Below are 23,597 nucleotides of genomic sequence, written 5' to 3'. Positions count from 1 at the left end.
TCTCATTGGTGGGCTGTGGACAGTTCAGAAACCTGCCCACCAATGACATAATCGACGGGGATCTTAGTTAGCATATGGTATACTGAAATATAATATACTGAAATATAATGAGCACTTGTAAGGATCATTTTACGAAGTTGGGTTGAAAATGAGTGAAGCGGTCCTTTAATAGAATATTTGAAACATGTTAAATCACTGTCCTGAAGCACTTGTGGGCTGAACAGCGGAATGTTCACCTCTGTCTCCCATAGCAGGAAACGAGCGAGAGAGTCGCTTTCAGAGTCTATTGCTTCTTCCCACGGTAATGAGCACCGACCACCATATAACTATCAGGCGACATGTCCTTGGTGTTGGGTGTCTTGGCCTTGGTCCGACACACTCGGACTTCAGGCCTTACCAGCGACGCTCCTCGACAGGGGTCGTGTTTCGTCAGGTAACCTATAAAGGTCTCCCATCCGCCCCCGATGCGCACCATCACGTGACGTTCATTCAGCATCTGAAAGAGCACAGAAGTCAGACACCGTAAAGCAGTGCTTCTCAGAGTGGGGTCTGGGGATCAATTTAACCACTTTAACCCTATGTAAGCTCAGTGTCGATCGGCAGTTTTCAAAAGATGTTGACAACACAAATCTGGTGTGGGGGCACAACATATTTAAGATGGGGGTCACATATTAATATTTACTCTTAATTTGGCCCAAAGCCACTCTCTGCGCTACAAATGGATAAAGGAATACTGATGATTTGTGTACAAACATGGTTTGTTCCAGTGCCGTCTTATTGTTTTGTTGATTACGAATTCTCAATATTGTGAACCTCAAGAGGACACTCAATGATTTAGTCATACACCCCACCTCAACTCCTCTATATGACTCAATTTGGTTTTTGTATGAGCCCCCCCCCCCCCCCACACACACACACACGGACGCACGCACGCACGCACGCACACACACACGCACACACACTAATCAAATATTTACAAGATCCCCTCCTGCCTGAAACGCAAATGATCTCTAGGAGAGCTTTGTCAAAATCTCATCAAGCCAAATGAAACTACGCCCCCCTGGTACCAGCTGAGCACACATGGATGACTAATCCATCCATGCACGTGCACTCCAACACGGTGCACGCACACACGTGCACAATGACACGTGCGCACCACACAACAACCAACAGGTATTGGGAGTGAAAGGAATTATGACCACTGTGTCTGGTACTCAACTGTAGCACCCATTCCTGAATCAAGTCCCCCCGCACACCTCACACACACACACACACACACACACACACACACACACACACACACACACACACACACACACACACACACACACACACACACACACACACTGACTTGTACTTTGTCATACGACCATGTCGCGCACCGGAAATATGAGACCTACAAGCTAGTGACGCTAGATCACGTCTGCGGCGTGTATTTTTGGTGCGAGACACCGTTGTATGGTGAAGTATAAATCAGGGCTGGAAAAAACAGCCGCTACCATGGCAACTACTGTCACACTATAAAGCTGACAAAAAAAAGAATGAAAGGAGAGAAAATGAGATGAGTTACTCTTTCTGTGCAGACTGCCGTCTCCCTGCAGACATTTGAATTCCCAGGAGGCCTTGCAGTGTGGCCATACGGCCACCCCCCCCCCCCCCCCCCCCCCCCCCATAAAACCTTCATTATGGAGCCATTAAGAATCTGATAACAGGCTTTTTTCCTCTGGGCCCCCTCTCCACTATGCATACTAGTGGGGCTGGGGTGATAGACACACACACGCAAAGACGCACACACGCACGCACACACGCACGCACACACACACACACACACACACACACACACACACACACACACACACACACACACACACACACACACACACACACACACACACACACACACACACACACACACACACACACACACACACACACACACACTTATCAGTGACTCAGATGTCCCTCGGCCTCTGCAGATTAAAATGTTAGAGCTGACAGGGGGTCAAGTCTGACATTGTAAATAAACAATGTGAAGGGTGTGTTGGGGGTAGGAGGGTGAGTGGGGTGTGGAGGGCCCAGATTCAGAAATCTTTTTGTACATCTCATCATCAAGTAGGCTGAGCCTCATGCAGCCATCACAGATAGTATTAAAGCAGCCTATGAATTCCAGGCAACAATAAAAATCAAATATCTGTTCAAAAGATACCCCGTTCCTATTATACATGTAGTGCGTGCGTGCGTGCGTGCGTGCGTGCGTGCGTGCGTGCGTGCGTGCGTGCGTGCGTGCGTGCGTGTGTGTGTGTGCTTGAAGATCAGTTCTGGTCAGCAAGCGACTGAGCTTATATTAGGCATAGCAGCCCTCCACTCACATGGTCTCCACATAAAACGTGTGCTTTGTCTACACAACCCATAAGCTGCTGGCTAAATTCCCTGGTGTCCTCCTTGGCAGGTTCATTGATTCTCACTTCCCTCGCCTCCTGCTGAAAGATTCATGAAGATGCTGACGGGAGGATGTGACATTCATAAATCCACCAGTAGGAGTCAGGCTTTAGCCATTGCATTGCCTTTGTGTCTGTGTTCATATAGGTTTGTACTAATGAACAGTTAAACCTCATCAAATATACAGTAAAGATAGGAGAATGACACATGGCAGTACACCATGAGCAGATATGAGCCCTTGCAACCATGCATACTATAACTGGTTGAGGGAGCCTGCCAGGAGAACACTCCCACGGCAATGTCTCACACAAGGTAGTAGGCTAGTAACTAATTCAGGATTTTCGTTCTCCTAATCTGCTCATCACCTCTTAATCAGTGATCATTTACATTTATTGATAATCTTTAACAAGTCACACCGACGCTGAAAGATTATGTAGATGACATGACAGACATGACCTATATTTATGCAACATCACGTGTGTTCACGGGTCGTTTTTTCTTTTTTTCGTTCTTTATGTAAATGGGGATAAAATAGATATGTCATGATATTGTGAGAGGTTTGAATGTGCTCCTTCCCATTGAGGCAGGCAGACAGCGTTCCTGCCACAAAGCTAAAGGAGAGCCTAATTGGGCACATGGAAGAAAGAAAACCTGTCTTCTCTTTTAACAGCAAAGAATGGCAGAGCACTTCAGGGCTAGCATGATTGAAAAATGTCCAGTGGGAATAAAGGCTGGGGTAAAGGCAGAGGGGTGGGTGGGGGCAGGGGAAGGTGGGGTGGGTGTGGGGTGTTGCGGGGTGGCGTGTGTGTCGGGGGTTGGGGGGGGGACGGAGGGTGTTATGTAGGCGGGCATGCTCGGCTACTCTTTAACAAGCTGCCTGATTAAATCTCGCCACTAATGACTTTGTCTCTCTTGTAATCAATAGACCTTGCTCTTTAAAAAGGTCTGTACACATTCAGTGGCAAAACCCCTCCCAAGAGCAACACCATGGTTATCAGCCTATATGGTAAAGGAGTTTTATGTGTTTCATTCCTTTAATTCTTTACATCCATCCGTCCGCCCATCCAAAGGACGGAACGCGTGGTAATGGATGGAGCCATGGCCATCAACATGATGGTGAAAAGCTCTGCAGCTGAAGCGTGGGCGCTCGTTAAAAGACAAATGACAGAAAGGGGAAGTAAATACTGCAAGCAGTATAGCGGGCAAATAGTCATTATTGCTAATGACAGATAGTGTACTGAAGACAGCTAAAACATAAGTGAGCTGAAAGTAAAAATAAAAAAGACATGGATTGCCTCAGGTAAGCTCATAGTACAAAACAATGATAATGATGATACCATGCACAAGAGCCAATGGAGGGGAACCTAACTGGAAACTCCAGCATTACAACTTGGCCTGCTTCCAAATACCTTTATCTCTGTTTGATTCTGTTTTAGATCAAGAATCAAGATACAGTACATAGCTTTCTGATAATAATAATAATAATAAGTAAAGTAAGTCTTGCCGAGCCCTGCTTACTGAACTTGACCATAAACCAACAGATACATCCACGCTTGCTGAACTTGGCCATAAACCAACAGCAGCCTTTGGCAACTTCATCTTTTATTGCCTGTGTTTCCTTTGATGTGGCATCGAGACAAGTTTCCCCATGTCAGAGACTGAGCTGCTGCATGGAAACAGGTGTCCCCTCACTTGAAGGCAGCCATTATTTCTAAATGGGTAGTAAAAATATGTTGTCTGTCAGCCACTGAGGAAGAGAAAATAGAAAGTATAGTGGCTCAGCCCGTCAGCAAACTGACACAGACAACATACATATCGTTGATCAACAGTGTTAGTAAAGATGGTCTAGTCAATGGGGATTTCAATAAGATTAACTAAGCGTTAAATGGGTTTCAGCTGGTGACCAATTAGCAACCAAAGACGTGATACAACCCTGACTGTCAAACACTGTTCCGCGATACACAGAGGGTACACTAATACATCTGACTCCTTGCACCTTAATCAATGTCCTATATAATGCACAGTACACAGCGGCTGCTATATGCTCACGCACCTTATAGGTACTATGTGTAAATAATGTTTTTTAAGAGACCCTTTGGTTGTACAGTTTGTAGCAAAGCTTGTAAATACGGTAAGCCACTAAGCAACCTTTTGGTTGTACCGTTTGTGGCAAAAACTTGTAAATATCTAACCCACACAGAAGAAAAGTAGTAAGAAGTAAGAGGACACCCTTGGCCAAGGGCAGTGTTGGCAAGTAACTAAGTATCAAGTACTGTAGGCTACATTAGGCCTGAGGCCTCTAAATCCTGACCTAAGTTTTCTGAAAAACTTCAAATATTTATATAGCAGCATCACATTTTTTACATTTTTGAATACTGTACATACTGTACAGAACCCCAAAATGGGTTCCCGGCCTGAGGGGGTAAAACACTAAAAGGGGTTCCCGCCCAGAATGGGTTATCAAATTGTGAGGTATTTTCTTTACTTTAGTTTCCAATTGTCAATACCTTTACTTGTACTCCATTACATCTCAGAGGCAAATATTGTACTTTTAATCCACTACAATTATTTGAAACGTTAGTTACTATACTTTGTAGATTTGATTAGGCCTACACAATAGGCTACATACATTAACCACTTCAGCCCTATATACTATATACTACGACTATTTTAAAATGATTGGCAGTTCACCTTCCTTTTGTATTTTCACTTAGATCACAGAGCAGAGAGTGTATCTGTGATCAAACCCTTGCTCACATGGATGGATTCATACAGGGATTCACAGTGGGATGACATTTGAACTGTATCGCACAGCTGTGCCTTGTCCACAACATTCATTCTGGTTGGTTGCTAAGCAACATTGGTTCCCTAGCTAGGATGCCATTGCCGGGTCGAGTCAGACAAGCTGTAGTGATGAAAGACTCTGGGATAAATGACACTGAGTCTGACTCACCACCACATCTTGCAGGCATTGTGGAAACCATCCACTTTGCAAACGACTACACACTGTATCAGTCATTCTAGAAACACATTTGTGATTCTGCTTTGAGGGTCTGAGAGTTCCTCAAAACTTGTTTGTGATAGCCTATGTAATATACAGTATTGTTTTCAAGCCATGGCAACTTGTTTTATAATTCAGAGGTACAGTAATACAATTGTCTGACTCACAATCAAAGCACTCCGTAGTGAATTCCGCACATCAGGTTATGCTCAATTGTCTCCGCCAGGCAGAAGGCCATGGTCGAACTCACCAGAGATGTGTTCACCCCTGTCTGTCCGTCTGCGCGTGTCTGTCTGTAAGCACCGAGGGCTCTATTTTTGTTCATGCCAAACCCCTTATCCCTAAACTACTGCCTTTTTTTATATTTTGAAAAACATTTTTGAATTGTTAAAATAACCAATCTACATCGACACGTTGTGAGCTTGTAGATTGGTTATTGTAACAATTAAAAAATGTTTTTTAAAGTATTTTAGGGATAAGGGGTGTAGCATGGATGAAGATAAGAGCCCCTAATCTCCGGCACCCTTGTACCGATCGGGTGAAGCTTTGCAGGCTCACATAGGCCATTCCAATATTTCCAAATTGCCCTGTTATAGTGCCACCATGAGGCCGATTTTTGCTAAACACATTTTTTACTACTGTTTCTAAACATTTTGTCTAAACCTCATGTAATTCGGAGATCAAGACATATCTGTCTCAATTGGTCTCGTTTTGCATAAACTACCACAAATCAGCTCCAAATTGCTGTGAAACTTTGCATGCACACTCACAGTAGGCCAAGGATTAACTTCCACCCCAAACGTTTCACATCAGCCTCATGGTGGCACTACAAAAGCCCACTTCAATACAAATATTTTTTCCCCGGATTCTTTAGATTCTTGTGACACACTTTTTGCTACTACTACAGATATTGTCCAAGACTCACACAAACTGTTACACAAATCTCTGTGGTCATGTGATAAAGATATATAAGGATTAGATAATGTGTTGAATTCTTTCTGAAATAATTGTAATCAACACCCCTGCTATCAAGTAATGTCAGTGGAGGGTATGTGTAGAAACATGCTGTACTGTACCCACCCGCACATACAGAACCTTCTCCCCCAAGCGGTAGCGGCCCTTGGACTGCTTCTCAACAAAGAACCTGGTGGAGCATCTACAGGGTGGGTCCTCAATGATGTTCCTCACCTGGAGCAGGACAGATACACCTGATTTATTTATACAATTACTGGAACATATACAACATGTATTGTTAACGTAAAATGGATTTTGCTGTGTAAACTAGCGTTGTCACGATCATTAATTAACATGTACATTTATATTTCTGTCCATATACCACAGTCTTTTGAGTGCAGGCCCTTATTTTGAAGACCAACTGGTCCTGGGCCGTGAACTTTCACCCGAAACATTTTGTCACATGGGCTGTTTACATTGAGGCGGATGGGACTTTTTACTTCCGGTTCATACCGTTCATTTCCGATTGTATCGTCGCCTGGCAACCTAGGAAACCTGGCAACCTAGAGCCCATTCATACGTTGGCAAAGAGGGCAATCTATCATAAACCACTGAAAAGACCACATGACGGAGATGTCCGTCATCGGCAGGAAATGTGTTTTTAATGGTTCAAATTTAGTAAAACAATCGAGTTGTCATATAGCGTGTTGAACTTGACATGCTCTGTAAAGCACAATGGAAACTCCAAGCCAAATATAATGATAAGCAATCAAAATATGGTCTGCTCTACTGCGAGATAAATGAACAGTGGCTTAGTATTAGCAATGGCTGAGAAGAAAGATCTCACACATCTAAAGAAAACGTGGATTTGGTTTTGAGGGGCGCTAGCCCCATATACAGCTTTTGTCCCCACACGTCTCAATATTTGCCATTGACAATGAAAGGAGAAATTAGGTCAAATGTCTGCCAAATATGATGTAAATCTTGTCCCCACACGTCTCACATTTGCCATTGACAATGAAAGGAGAAATTAGGTCAAATGTACGCCAAATATGACGTAAATTTGTACAATGACAAACACGCCCCTCACTTCACACGGGTGTGATTTTTTTTATTTACAAACTGTCCACAATGATTGACTGCATGGTCTAGTCTGGGATTATACATTCACATGTTAATGGCCAGCGGTGCTGCCAGCAGCACCAACCAGGGGGCTACATTTAGGTAAGAAAGGCTTATTTAATAATAATATACAACTCTTAATAATAAGTTAATAACGTTGGCATTCGGTCATTTCGGGACCTCAGGTCCTCATATTTATGAATTATTATAATAGCCGGGTCCGTTCGGCTCTGGTTCCGACATATCTCTGTACTTTTCGGTTCGGAGCTAGAAGCGGGTCCATTCAGTACTGGGTACATTTTTTGTGGGTCTATTTGGGTGCGGGTTGGTCAAATGGGACCCGTGAAGACCTCTATTTCAGACAATGCAGCAGCATAGATAACTTTGGAACTGGGATTCATGTCGATGCAAAATGTAATGCTTACAATATCATCCAAGAGAGTGTCTGGGCCGCTTTGGCTCTTCCGGCCTGCAGGTTTGCTGGGACGCCGCGACGTGGCGCTTTTGGGTGGGGGAGGCGAGGTGAGTGCAGGACTGTTAGGGATGATTAGTGGGACACAGGGCGGCCTGGTTTGGACCGGCGAGGACTCCGAGAGAGGAGGGGATGTGTTGGTAGCAGCAGACAAGGAAAAGCATGGCGTCTGAGTTGAAGCTACGGCTGTACTGGCGACAGAGGTTGAGAGGGAGGTCTGAGTGGAGGAGGAACATGCGGTGGTGGCTGGTGGAAGGTCAGAGATAGGAACAAGGTTATCTTTTTTAACTAAAAGTAACAAAATGTCAAAAAAATAATTGGAAAAACATTTAGACATAAAAAGAACAACAAGACTACAAATAAAAACGCTAGATAACTGAAACTGTATTGTGTATGCAAAAACTAAACAAAAAAACTGAAACTAACTAAAATCATATAGAGACTTTTCTTTGCAAATTGTCTGGCCTTGTTGAATCTTGCCAGTGACTAATCCACATTACAATAAAAAAGAACTCAAACTAACACTAAACTTATATAAACTTGCCTACAACTAAGCCTCTTGGAAAAAATAATAAATAATAAACTGGACTAGCAAACCCACTTTAAAAGCTACTCGACACTTAACTAAAATTGAAAGCAAAGTATCTAGCCTACACAAAATAAAAGAAAAAAAATGATGCAAAACTATAATAACCTTGGACAGGGACAGGGGCGAGTGGAAATGAGGGACGGATCAGGGTGCGAGCAGGAGGAGGAGGAGGAGGAGGAGGAGGAGGAGGAGGAGGAGGAGATTGGACCGGGGGCGGAGATGGCTGGGGTGAGGGGGTCAGTGATGGTGACGGCGGGAAGAAGACAAAGTCCAGAGGGGAAGATGGAGAAAGGGTCCCTGACTCCTCCCTCTCTATTTCTCTCTCCAGTTTCACCAACCCCGGGGGCTCAACGCCATACCTGAGAGAGAGAGAGAGAGAGAGGGGGAGAGAGAGAGAGAGAGAGAGAGAAAGAGAGAGAGAGAGAGAGAGAGAGAGAGAGAGAGAGAGAGAGAGGAATTAAGGGAGGGAGGGCAGAGGGAAAGAGTGGGAGAGAGAGAGATATTCTCAGTGCGAGTACAATCAACACCAAAGTGAAGTCAGGAGGAATACGCAGCAGAGAACAGCTGGCTCAGTAGGCCTTCTCCATGTGTTACCTGGCTCCGATGCGTCCCAGCTCCATCAGGCAGAGGCACACTTCCCGAGGTTGCTTGTGGAGAACTGTGCATGGTGTAAACAGAAGGAGGGGGTGTTGTAATGAGATATCACTCATCTGAAAGGGACGATGCTTCCCGAGATAAACAGACCTCTGTCTCGACAAAAGGAAAACAATGGCAGCAACACACATGCAGGAAGGTAGCCAAGAAAATGCCACGACTGCAGCTTGGATGTACATGATTTGGGCATACGCAGGTGTAGCTTTCATATAGGACTCAGACTTGAATGTGAGACCAGACCAGTGCAGACAAGCTGACAGAGCCAGTGTATTGTTGTCATGCTACGTTCCATGTGAAACTATAATAAAAGTGTAAGCAGCTACAGAGGCAAGGAGGCAACCAGGTGCTCAGGAGGTGTGCAGGTATAACAAATGTAAAAATAGTAAAAAGGTGCTCCTGGGATCAATCGGGATAACACATCGATATAGAACAAAGAGGAGATCTGGGCACACTAAAAGGAGGAAAACTTTATTGAACCGACATGTTTCGACCTATACGGTCTTCATCAGGGCTGTGTTCCCCATGAGTCAAGGAACATGTGGAAACAAGTGCCATGACTTTTGGCCAAAAGAGGCATGAGTTATGCCTGTTCAAAGGTTTCATTTTCAAAAAATTGCTATAGCGCCCCCTTTGGCCAATTGGAGTAAGACTGGTTTCAGTGCTATTTGCCATGACCCTCTACCATACTGAAAAGTTTCATAAGCATATGACGCTGCATGTATGTATTATGAGCAGAAGAAGAATTTTCACAAAACAGCAATTTTCATTGGCTCATAAAAACTTGTCCGTATAAGTCCAAAGCTCACGTGTAGAAGTATTCGTGCATTTTGATCAAAGATCCTGGGAGGAGATAGATTTGAACTGTTTTTCATATAATTCAAAATGTCGGGTGATCAGAGGTCAAAAGTTAGAACACGAAAGTTGTTCGGCATGAGGAGACGCATATGTGTATCGAAGTTTTATTGAGTGCTATAGCGCCACCCTTTGGCCATTGATCGTGCGCTTCGCATAGTCACCGTTCATAGCCTACTTTCCCTTAGTGGACACACTGAGCCACACGTATAAAATGCACTTATTGTTTAGAAAAGGTTTTTTTTTTCCACTGGAAGAAAAAAATATATTTTAGTTATTCTACTACGCCCTCTACAGATATTGTCAATAGAAAATCCCATTGACAAGATTTTTCCTTCCGTGAAATATTTTCTTTGCTGGCCAAAAAGTGCATTTTATACGTGTGGTGTGGGGCTCAGAGCGCGTCCACTAGGGAAAGTAAGCTTTCGCATTTCGCCACCACAAAACCGCCTTTGTATTGGTGAGTAGCGAAATCGTTCTTTTTATTTTTGCAGAAGTCGACAGGCTGTGTCGCTTCATGCGGCAGCAGGAAGTCGAGAGTAACATAGCCTTAAGGAGAAGTCCTTAAGGTTATGGGTCAGAAAAACATACAAAACAACTAAATTACATGTGTGAATGAATGCACATGAATGCAGCATGACAACCTTATAGTCTGTCGTAGTAACAGCGGGTTGACATGTCATTGTATTAGTCATTGAACTGGGTTAGCCCGCCTTGGGGCCAGACTTGCCCTGTTGTTGATGGAGATTAACCTCCACACTATCATTCTCACGCATCCCACCAATGCACGCCTAGACATGTTGAGGAAGTGCTTTCAAAACTGCAATATTGATATAACATATATGTTTACAATACAACGTTGCTGTAGGGCAAGTAACTTTTTATGTTCATTTTGTATTTATGTATTTATGTGTTTATAAATGCTTTAGTTTGTGGTATGACAACGCAAGCTTGTAGGCTATAGATCAGCTATTCTCGTTATATTTGAAACATTGAAAGTGAATGTGTTTAAGTGTGTCTGTGGGCTTTATAAATATTGAGAAATACATAACTACATTGGAACAATTTAACATAGTTTTTCTTTCTCCCATTTCCTGAAATGTAACTGTTTTGGACCTTGTTTCTATGAATGGGGCTTAACTCACCCAAACCCTCTGACTCGAACAGGTAGGTCTCGTCAACACCAATCTTGCGACACCAGTAGATGAAATTGGCAGTGTTGTCTCTGGCAAAGAATGATCCTGAAGAAGCATCAGCTCGCCAGTGGATCACTCTACGGATGAATGGCTAAATTTACAGAGCACGCACGCACGCAGACGCACACGAAGGACACACGCACGCACACACGCACGCAGGCACGCAGGCAAGCAGGCACGCACACACACACACACACACACACACACACACGTTTATTTTGTTGGAGGATAAGTGCTGCTGCTATATGGATTTGTGTGTTGTGACTGTTGTTGGTCTCTCTTTTCAGTTTTGGTGTGTGTGTGTGTGTGTGTGTGTGTGTGTGTGCGTGCGTGCGTGTGTGTGTGTGTGCGTGCGTGCGTGCGTGCGTGCGTGCATGCGTGCGTGCGTGCGTGCGTGCGTGCGTGCGTGCGTGCGTGCGTGCGTGCGTGCGTGCGTGCGTGCCTGTGTGCGTGCAGTAGCACCTTGCCATTGCTGGCCTGGATCATTTTGTCCTGCAGCTGCTGTGCTAACTGACACAATAGAACACCAGTATCCAGCCTCTCCATTAGCTCGTCTCCTGTCAGGCCCACATCTGGAGAGCAAACATGCACACATGTCAATTATGTCAAAGGTTGAGTATATTGGGGGCACGGTGGCACAGTCGGTAGTGCTGTCGCCTCACAGCTAGAAGGTCCTGGGTTCGATTCCCGCTGGGGATGCTGTATGGGCGCTGGGGGTGTGTTCCCTCCTCTGCGTCATCAGTGCCCATACCCGAGGTGGGGTTGGCGAATGGGCCTTTCTGTGTGGAGTTTGCATGTTCTCCCCGTGTCCCCTAGGGTAGGTACCCTCACAAAAACATGCAGTAATCCTGGTCTCTAAAACGACCTCTCCCTGGCCAGCCGGGGCGCCTGATGGAGGGGAAAGGAACTGGTCGGAATAACGTGTTCCTTCCACGCGCTACGTCCAGCCAGGGAAATTCCCCCCTGGCAGGTGAAAAGAAGCAGCTTGGACTCCTCATGCATAGAAGGAGGCATGAGGTCAGTCCGCTGCCCCCCCAGGTTGGCAGAGGAAGTGTAGCGCCCAGGATTACATTAGATAATTGGCACTGGTTAAAAAAACTGGGTTGCAAAAATCGTGGGATAAAAATTATAAAAAGATTTCATGGGTTGAGACATGAAGAAAGGACTTTACACACATTTCCTTTTTGTTTGTTGTTAGAAAAGTTACAAACTGTTTGTGTCATGAGTACAAGGCCTGGCAAGCTCTACCACAGCATCAAGTGCCTGAACTACCGACTTCTGAGCAGTTTCCTAATGTTAATGTCCTGCACAGTACACTGTGGCTGCTATGCTCACGCACCTTATATATACACAGTAGGCCTATAATATCTCGTACTATGTGTAAATATGCTTTGTGTTTGCGTGCGTGCGTGCACGCGCGTGCATATGAGTGTTTGTGGAGACCCTTTGGTTGTACAGTTTGTAGCAAAAGCTTGTAAATATCTAAGAAACAGACAGAAGAAAACCCTTTACCTGTACTCTTTGTGGTGAAAGCACTCAAACTTTCCTCCTTTTTCCTCCTGACTTGATCTCCTTAACCCACCCCCCCTCCTCTTCCCTTTCTTTGTTTTTCTTGGGAAAAAAAGACACTAATGAATTTCACCCACTTTTGTGATGTGATGGACATGCACACACCTGCATATGATTCCAATATTCAAAACATAATGTACATGCCTGCTACTACACACACACGCTATCTGTATATCCTTTATTATTTAACCTGTTTTGGTCCTGTGTTCTTTTGTTTTTCTTTTCACATCTCCTGTTCTACCCTCTGTCTTTCTCTTCTTACGAAAACTACAGACGATGGAGCACAATTGAAAACACAATTTCACTCACTTCTTTACACCTGTGATGTGAAAATAAAGATGATTCTGATTCAGATTCACACAGAATGCAAATATTACACTGCGGTTAAAGCAATGTAATTTTTATTCGGAACAAAGTTGCTTTTCCTGAGCTTCATTCATCCAGGTGTGTAAAGGCCTGAAAAGAATCATTCTGGCGGCTCTGGCCCCTGTTAATGTATAAGGCTGTCCCACACAAATCACTAAAGGTGGCCAAGATCAATGCACCAGCAAAAGGAAATCAACATTGTTTCTTTTTGACAGCAGCCCTCATACCACCATGCCACCCCGTACCAATAACACTTTACAACCTGATTTGTTGTGTTTATGTGCATGTAGTAAAAACCTGTGTCTGGCAGTGGGGGAGACTGTCTAATCATCTCCCAGAATCCAACAGGTTGTGACATGTGCAGACCCTTTATGTTTTCCCTGACAATGCCATAAAGAGGGGAGAATTTACCTTTTCCTCTGGAATCTCACCACAGAGGCTTTTAAAGCTTGGAGGATAATATGTAGGTTAACCGCTTTCAACCTGGCACTCCTATATGGGGCCGACCTACAAGCTCACAACATATCACGATGGATCATGTTGTGAGCTTGTAGATCAGCTCTTTTTTTTGCAGCAACACCACCACACAATGAAGTATAAAATAGGGTTTTTATGTGTGGTTATTGTGTTTAATTGAATGCATTTTTATTCAAAGTTAGTATATAACTGTTGACATATATATGACATATATCTGCAGATTGTTGTGAGAAACGCAACCACAGATTACTATTTGTATTATGAAGATATCACAAATATGTTGCGGCAAAGATTTGTGTCTCAAAGCCAGCTTAGCCCTGCAAGTTGAAACCATGCATGTGGTTATTTGGTGGCAACAAAAAGTGGTACATATCTAAATCCATGGTATTAATTTAACACTGTACACAGCAGTATTAGATGGTTTATCTGTGCATAGTCTACTATATAAAGGATTGAAAACAACATTTCTTCAACCTACTGTTATTATTCTAATCAAAGTAAACTGTTGAATTATGTCCGAGGGGCGCTAGCCCCTCTATATGCCCAGCTTTGTGTGTCTGTGTGTGTGTACCACGGAAATGATTTGATTGGCTGTGCACGGAATGTGATAATGTATGATGATGTATGATGATAAGAGCTCCCCTCACTTCACACAAGTGTGATTTTAGATCTGGATATAACGTATATAATGTATTGGTTTATCCAGTGAAAAGGAAACTCATACTAAAAAGTAAATTGTATCTCACCCATGATAGTGTTGAGCCACAATGCCAGGTCTTCTTTCATCGGTAGCAGGCTGGCATCATGACGGCAGGGCAGCCACTGGTTGTACTCCTGGGTGCTGACCAAGCCCGGACCAGGAGGTCTGTACCTGGGACTGACTGGACAGTTCATCCCCAGGCCAGTCAGGTGTATGGGACTCAGAGGACTGTCCAGGCCAGTCAGGTGTATGGGACTCAGAGGACTGTCCAGGGTGCCAGTCAGGTGTATGGGACTCAGAGGACTGTCCAGGGTGCCAGTCAGGTGTATGGGACTCAGAGGACTGTCCAGGGTGCCAGTCAGGTGTATGGGACTCAGAGGACTGTCCAGGGTGCTGCTCATGGCTTCCACCTCACTGCTCATGCTTCCCTCCTCTGCAAATAATAGATATTTAAACATTTATTTCAGTTCAACTACTAACTATTAAGAATTGAACTCAATTACAATTGACTGTCACTAATATTGTGTAACTGCCTCTGACACATAAACATGGGGCTGAATTTGGGCTGGAGGATAGAAGGATGGAAGGAAGGAAGAGAATTACGGGGCGTGTGGGGTGGATATGTTCAGTATGTATGGAGTATGGATTGGAAGCAAAGAATTGTCAGTGAAAGCGTAGTAATGGTGGGTGCCCACATGGGCTTTCTCGCACTGAAGAATGCACAAAGATAACAAACCATGATTAGACAGATTTGAGCCAACTTGCGCAATGCACCCACACTAACCATAGAATGCTGTGGAAAGTCTTTACTCACACGCAAACAATACACACCATCACTTGATAGAGGAGCTACAGTAATGGGCTACAGGCTAAGATTTAATAAGATGTACATCTAAAGCCCAGAGCCAATCCCATGGTGCTACTGCATGGCTCATTTGTCCTGTTTCCAGACCAGACTCCATCATAAACAACAGCCCCATGCAGAGACATGCTCTGGCTGCCAGTAATCCTCAGCTCACTGCTAATCATTTGGAGTTAAGACAACAACACCTGCACTGGGTCACTAGGTAGGATAAACGCTGTCTAATGTGCATTTTAGACAGAAGATAGTGATTACTATTATTATTGTTGACTTCTTACTTTCATCTTGAAAGTATAAGTTCATGCTATATAACTACGATGATGTACTCCCTATACAGGTAGGCCTTATGTCTTCTGGGTATAAAATAACTGGAGAACAGATGGTTGGAACCCAGACAGGTAATGTTAGTATATAGAGCAAAACAGCTGCTTCTTTAAACGTATCTATTGTATACCACCTGTCTTTTGTGTGAGTACCTGTATGTCGGTGCAGAGCAAGTTCAAAGCAGAGTTTATTTTATCCTATTTATGGCTACTATGGAGCAAGTAGGGCAAAAGTTTAGGCTTAGAGGTAGCCTACCTACAGTATGTGTGTCAGTGGATCATGCAGTTTACACGGTGCGATGCACTATACCCACAAGAACACGAGAATCCAAAGATTGGTGTGATGATGTCGCAGACAAATGGGTGCCAGCGCCTAATACAAACCTCCCCAGTGACCTCAGTGAAAGGGGTCTTTTGTAAACATGTCATGCAGACACGGGAAGGAGACATAGTATATGGTGTGGGGTCCGCCTGCCAACTATGAGACTGTTTAACAAGTTGACCGGGAGGGCATGAGATCGTCTCTCCCTAACAAAGCATACAGGTGCTACATTCACACCTCTGCTACAAGATGGCCATGCTGGGAAGCCAAGGTAAAGGTCACACACTGGGCCAGCTTCTAGACACTGGACTCTTTATTCTGTTGCAGAGCCAAGATGTATGCCAGCGAATAGACATGCATGCACACAGGCACACAAACATGCATGCACAGTAAAGCAGTACACTGCACACACAGGCCCATACCTGCACTGACATTTGCAACTCTAGCTCATTTACGTTGCCCAACCTACTGTACGTCTCCAAAGTCATATTTGCATGAGTGACATTCCACAGCCTGTAATTGTGTTGCATGTCGGGTGCCAGTGCATAATAAGAGAGAAAATCTTCACAGAGTAACTGCAAAGGAGGGAATATCTACAATTACACAAAACTGCAAAGTTAGGTATCTGTGTTCAAGTCTCTGAAATACCTGAGGATGTACATAAAGATGACAGGGTGATGGATGGTTTGACTCCCTCGCCACGGTTCCAAACGGGTCTTTCTTGAGGATGAGCCCAATGTCTTCCTATACATCTGGGTCTGGTAAACAATCTACATCTCAACTAGCTGACAGAATTCTCTTTCCTGAAATGATAGGCACCCCTCTCGTGTTTGCTCTTGTAGATGAGCGTAAGCAGCATCACATTTCTTTCTGAAAGAGACAACTGTTTCACCATGCACGTTGGCAAGTGAAAGTGCATTTTACAAAGAACAAATGCCTGCAGTGTGAAAATGGAATCTGTTGTTCGCAACCTGGATGGCTTCTCACTCCTGTACATTAAACAGCACACCGCATAGAGTCCATTTAGCATCAGCCATCGGTATCGATTTACCAAACACTTTGAATAAACTCTTGGCAAAACATCAAGATCAAGTGGACGTTCGTCAGCATTGCCGGCAGCATCAACACTCTCAGCCCTGGATGCTGTCTCAAGTATCAGTCATAGGAATGCATGAAGCAGCTTAAAACAGAGGTAATGCAAGTCTGGAGGATGGAGGGGAGGTAATGAATGGACAGGATTATGTATAGTTGACATATAGATGTCTGTTATGGGCTCTGACCCCATGGCTTCCACACTGCTGCTTCTAGACTAAATAAACGTCCTGCCGACACAGGGGACGGGGATGGTAAGGTCTATCGCCTGCTGCTGTACTGTGAGGCCTTGCTCTATACAATTCCACTGGAAAACGATAATAAAATATTTGGACCGCTGAGCTCTAAGAAAAAAAGAAACGAAACAAAAGCAAAGAATCTCATCCTTGACCGCTTCAATGTCACATTTATCAAATAAACAGTGGTTGCCTCTGTACAGTGTGTTCATTGAGTGAAAGTTGGCCCAGCGAATACTGCAAATGAGGGTAAGTGTAGCCGACTAGCCGCCCTACAGCTCTGCTGTGTCTCCTGCACATCAGTCAGACACTTGTGAATGTTCTTGAATTCATTCATACATGAGTCTATGTGCTACTACTTTGACTAACTGAACATCTCTCCTATAAAATGATGGCTGACATTTAAATTATTCAATTATTTATTGGTAGAATTCATTGGGGAATTTGATCAAATATGTTTAAAAGTTTCCATCACTATTTATTTATTTATTTATTTATTAATGATTAGGCTACAGGCTATTCATAGCAGAACATATATAGCCTACTAGCCTAGTTTGGACATGTGCATTCCAGACAATAATACAATAGTAATAGTAGTAAAAAAGAAGAATGCTTTCATAGCCTATATAGTACAGCCTTTGGAATATTAACATTAAAAATGACAAATGTTTACATGGTGCCAAACGGTTATTTCAACAATAGTCTGACCTGCTAAATGAGTTGTTCTAATGAATTAATTAATCAATTTCTGCCCAATTACAAACATTGGTTGTGGTTCATACTTGCATTCATTAGCATTCATCACAATCATCATCATCACACAAATCCCTCATTTTAAATAGAACGAAAAAGCGACTTACAAAATAGTTAGCTGGTGCCTACAGAAAGTTCCTTCAGTATTAACGACCAAAAGAGAATCTTCATACAAATGCAGAAGCATAAATCACTTTAACCAGATGTTCTCCTCCCTGCAGAGGTCCGCTGCACTGCACAGTAAGACTGTAGACAATATACTGTATCTGCTGTAATAGAGTGAGGCCACCTTCCGTTTTGAAGCAAACACCCATGCAGCCAGCGACGCGTCTTCAAAGTTTGTGGTGTCAGTTTACACATGTGGGGCCGCGCTGCTCACATAGCTAACATGCTTTCTGAGTCAATAAACACGTTCGGTTGGATTTGTTCACTTGTCAATTTTCAGAGTTCAAAGTTTCGCGCACTTATTAAGGAATGCGGTGAGTAAATTGATTGCATTTTTTATTGCAGAATGGGTACATTTATACATACTAGACTACAGTCTGTCCAAGGAAGGTACAGGTCAAAAGTTAACAATTATATAGACAGACAGACAGACAGATAGATAGACATGCAGACAGACAGACAGACAGACAGACAGACAGATAGATAGAGGTAAAGGTAGGTATAGATATAGGCAACATCACAACGTCTTACTAGAGCAGGGGTTCTCAACCCTAGGGGGGTCACCAAATTATTATTATTATTTTTTTTTGCAACTGAATGGCTGGAAAATGGAAATGAAGAGTTTACATAGTACACATAGTACATGCATAAACTGTCCTTAATGAGGGACATGAGGGACATCGTGTGCAGCAGTGGTGTGGACTGCTGATTGTAGCCCCCAGCCAAGACCCAGCCAAGACCCAGCCCGCAACAGCCCTATTGGCACAGGTTGCGCATTGGTCTGGCGAGTGGGAGCCCCGTCCGGGTTCAATCCCCGCTTCCGCGTAATGCTACACAGTACACAGGCATACAGTGAGGATGGACTCCATGGAGTCCAGTCCATGCTGTGGGGGGTGAGGGACCCAGAGAGAGAGGTAGAGCCATCCAACAATGTGATGAGTGGAGAATGGTTCAGATACCAGAGAACAGGGTTTGTATTGTAGCTCTCACAATACAATTGCTTCAACAAAGCTCAACCTCACAATAGAAAGTGGGGGCAGTGCTCACTGCAACCACCATCCTTGACTTGTTGCCCCCATGGGTTCGTTAACCAGTAACCAGTAATTTGTTTGACAAATAATGGCTAAACAAATGTAAATCAATGACATTAATCACTAGCTATATGTAACCTGTTTCCCAACTCAAATAACACATGCAAATAACACAACAATAAACAATATAACTTAACAGTGTGGTATGTTGGGAAATCCTTCTTAGTCCATTGGTACACCTTGGGATGCTTCACAGCCCCCACATGAGGGGTTTACCTTTCCCCAGTAAGTGCTTCGCATCCCCCACATGAGGGGTTTACCTTTCCCCAGTAAGTGCTTCGCATCCCCCACATGAGGGGGAGTAACCCATACCAAACAAAAAGGCCTCCTTCGCGTCTACGGTCCCAGGCCTGATATATGTGTGGGAGGATTCTCCATATCACTTTTGCTGGCGGTCCCAATGAAGGACAGTACCAAGTCAAAGAGTTTGGCCAGCACAGTACATGGCCCATTCCATTTGCTACGGAGCTTTGGGGAGGACCCCTTTCATCGGCAATGGATCGAACGCTCACACTTGAGCCCCAGAGGCAAAGTATCAGTGGTGGTTTATTTAGCTTGAATTGTATTTCAAGTGTAGCATAAACACACCAGCTTTACCTTTGAATAAAGTTCGTTATGACTTGGCTATGGCTATGTCTTGGTTCTACTGAATCTCTTCTCCTCTAGTCCCAAAGCACAGACACGTTTCACATGCTCTACTGCCCTGCATTACACAGACACACATGATCAGATATCTCATGATTGATTCAGTCAGTTTACAAGAAGTGACACAACTCATGATCCAATTATCCACTTATTACCTCCGTTTGACTTGACTATTCAATTATACTGTTCTTTCAAACCAGATAAGATGGATAATATGATCATCAAGAATTGGATGTCTAGCAACTTCTTGCAACTGAATCCAGACAAAACAGAAGTTCTAATTGAATGCCACAGACGAAAAACCGTCTAAGTCCACTTATTGTTGCCCCAAGTAGGGTTGCTGCAGACGTTGCAGATCGCCTTGGGTCATTAAAACAGAACATATGCACCAACCCCAGAAACCTTGACATTATTTTAGATCAGTCCATGCTTTTAGACAAACACGTTAATTCTGTATCGCGCAACTGCTTTTATCACCTTCTTAACATTGCCAAACTAAGATCAGTTGTTTCACACCCGGAGTTAGAAACTATTATCCATGCATTTGTGTCATCACGTCTTGATTATTGTAATTCTCTGTTTACCTGTCTGTCTAAAACCGCATTAGATCGCCTGCAACTGGTTCAGAGTACAGCTGCTAGGTTGCTGACCAGGTCCCTGTCATATAACACCCGTCCTTGCCTCCCTACACTGGCTCCCAGTTAATTACAGAATACATTTTAAGATCCTAGTCATTACACACCGAGCCCTCCATGGCCAGGCACCTCTTTATCTCTCTGACCTGCTCCAACCGTATGTGCCCAGAAGGTCACTGAGATCCACATCACAGGCTTTGCTGGTTGTTCCTCAGACAAAACGAACAACCAAAGGCGATCGAGCCTTTGCAGGTTTTGCCCCTAGGCTATGGAATGAGCTCCCACTCCACCTAAGAACTGTGGATTCTGTGGACATTTTCAAAGGACTGTTGAAAACTCACCTTTTTAAACAGGCCTTTCCATAGCCGGCCTGGTTAAATGTTGATTGCTTTATTTTTACTCTACTTTTTCTATTTTCTATTTTGTCTTACTTTATTAGTGATTTAGTTCTTGACTTGTTTTATTGACTATTGACTTGTTTTAATTGTATTGTTGTTAAAGCACTTTGTGACTGTAATTGTCTGTGAAAGGTGCTCTATAAATACACTTTACTTACTTACTTATTTACTTACTTACTTTCATTTGTTTGCTATCAAGCACCCTGAGAACACACATTGATTACGCTTATACTCACATGCACTAACACTGTGTTAAATCCTCTGGGAGGAGTCCTAATTGTTAAGATGTGCTGTATATCATACATGTTTTCAGTAAATAGTGTTATATCTGTGTTTTGCCTTCCTACAAAATACACATGGCTCTGAACGATGATAAGACTAAATTCCTTCTCACCACCCTTTTCTGTAGTTTAATGAAGACGATGGCTGGTGGACCAGTAGCACTGGGGCTGGAGGCCTGCAGACTGTCTCCTCACCCACCGCTCATGTCTTCTTGGTAGGTAGGTGACCTTGGGGTGTGATGGTGCTATTGGGCTAATGAGAGAGGTTGTGTATTTGATAGGGTGACTAGATCCAAAGTGTTCGTTTGAGGGACAGAAGTATCGCTAGGGGCGACTGTGGCTCAAGAGGTAGAGCAGGTCGTCCAATGATCCATGGGTCGGCGGTTCGAATCCCGGCTCCTCCTGTCTACATGTCGAAGTGTCCTTGGGCAAGACACTGAACCCCAAATTGCTCCCGGTGTGCTGGTTGGTACCTTGCATGGCTTCCGCTGCAATCGGTGTATGAATGTTTGTGTGAATGGGTGAATGTAATGCACAATCTATGTAAAGTGCCTTGGAAAAAGGCACTATATAAATGCATCATTTACCACTTGTGTGGGACAGGACGGGGCGGGGTAGCAACTTATTACTTAAAACCTTTGATTCTAACATGTAAACAAAATGAAATAAGAAGGTTGCCTCTTATATCCATTTGATTCTGGAAAGTTATGCAAATTCTGGCATATTTTCATATAATGCTCAGATTAGGAGCCCAAATTTGGAGCTCTGACTTCCGAATTATTTTGGTATTGCCATTAACACCTGAATGCAGCCTGACTACTGACCAGTAATGTAAACCAACCAGAATCTCAACTGAGAATACAGGTTCTGTTTCAAGCTCCGTCTATAAAGAGACACAATTTGGCCATGCAGTTCAAACCTGTCACCCTGCACTGCAGAGCCACTATTACATAGACTTCATAGACTTACCTGTTGTTGTTCTGTAGCTGCTGATGCCATTTTTGGATGACCAGAAGTATTTGAGGGACAGAAGTATTTGTGTGGAACCGGGGGGACAGGGCGGCGTTAGCAACTTATTACTCAAATGCGTTGATGTCATATTCGACCATAGGCCTAATAATGCCTATCATTTTATTATTAAACCCCTCTGATCTCACATTTGGTTTTAAATGCACATTTTGGTCAAGGGTAGTATGGCTGACTTGGTACCGTAGCCTAGGGGATATTTCTCATGTTATTTTAACAGACTTATTAATAGTAGGCTACATTTTGCAGGAAAGAGGCAATGAGAGCTTTACAACAGAAAGCCAACTATTAGGGGACTATAGCGGGTATTTGAACACTGCTAGTCACAATGTGGGACATGGTCTCAATTTGTGGGACGCCTGAAAAGTCCTGTCAATGAGGGACTGTCCCACGCAAAGGGGGACATCTGGTCACCCTAGTATTTGATGGCATACAGTCCTAGCCTTGTGTAGCCAGACAATATCACTGCGTTAACCTGGGGCAATTTGCATTGCAAAGGCAGATTTGTCTGGCTATATACGCGAGGCAAATACAATCACTGGCCATGCACTGGCATCATCTCGCCTTTCACTGGAAGATGATGCAGTATCACAACCTCTTGATACATGGAGCAGGTTTTATTGTAACTCTCGCTCCAACAAAGCTCAAATATATAATAGAACCAGCCCTATTGGCCTATGGTTTGTTAACCAGTAACAAATGTGTAATTGTATTCTATATTCAAATTTCCTGGCCTAGAGAGCAAGAGAAGTGGGGTCCCGAGACTTCACTTCCAGGGTGTCCCTGGCAAAAGTCAGTTTAACCAGCTAGGCTACATCAGCTTTTCAAATAATCTTGGAAACATTTTGGGTTAGTGTTCCCTGGTAAAAAAATAAATCAATGAAGTGAAGTTTGTACTCCCAAAACCTGGAAATAAGTTATAATTTATTTCTTTATTTACATAAACTAGAGGTGCTATAGGTTCCTCACACCTACGTCGCACAGCCGATCCGACCACTATGTCGGGCTTTGTCAGAAGACGGGTGTCTGTCTGTCTGTGTCCCTTTTGTGCCCATATATGGAGATCTCTGTATCTGTCTGTCTACCTTTTTTGACCATACTGTACCCTTGAAGTTGGTTGGTCCCATATAGACACATGACCATAAGTCCTTGTCCTTGACTATATATCAGTCCTTCTCCCTATACATATGTGCATATATGGAGATCACTGATGCCATCAGTATTTGCCCATATATGGGCATGTCCCCTTTTGTGCTGATATATAGAGCTGACTCCATATTGGACATAGCTAGCTACATTGGGAACTCCTTATACGGTTATGGCTGAGTCATGGTGACATGAATGTGATGTCAGAGAGAACTGACGGGTCTCTAGGGC

At 43.7% G+C, this 23,597-nt stretch overlaps 1 protein-coding gene across 1 annotated transcript; it reads right to left on the bottom strand.

Moving 5' to 3' along the window:
• Positions 1-283: 283 nt before the first annotated feature.
• Positions 284-14,813, bottom strand: gas2b (growth arrest-specific 2b; the record flags this gene model as incomplete). The annotated part of the gene is made up of 8 exons (XM_079496225.1): positions 284-496; positions 6,521-6,628; positions 7,942-8,234; positions 8,683-8,936; positions 9,172-9,235; positions 11,229-11,370; positions 11,742-11,851; positions 14,438-14,813. 8 exons carry the CDS (start codon positions 14,811-14,813, stop codon positions 284-286), a joined length of 1,560 nt encoding a protein of 519 aa, XP_079352351.1.
• Between the last annotated feature and the right edge of the window lie 8,784 nt (positions 14,814-23,597).

This window comes from Electrona antarctica (assembly GCF_951216825.1).
Source record: "Electrona antarctica genome assembly, chromosome: 3".
Lineage (NCBI taxonomy): Eukaryota > Metazoa > Chordata > Actinopteri > Myctophiformes > Myctophidae > Electrona > Electrona antarctica.
Note: the sequence above shows the minus strand (reverse complement) of the source record. Positions and strands in the feature narration are given on the sequence as shown.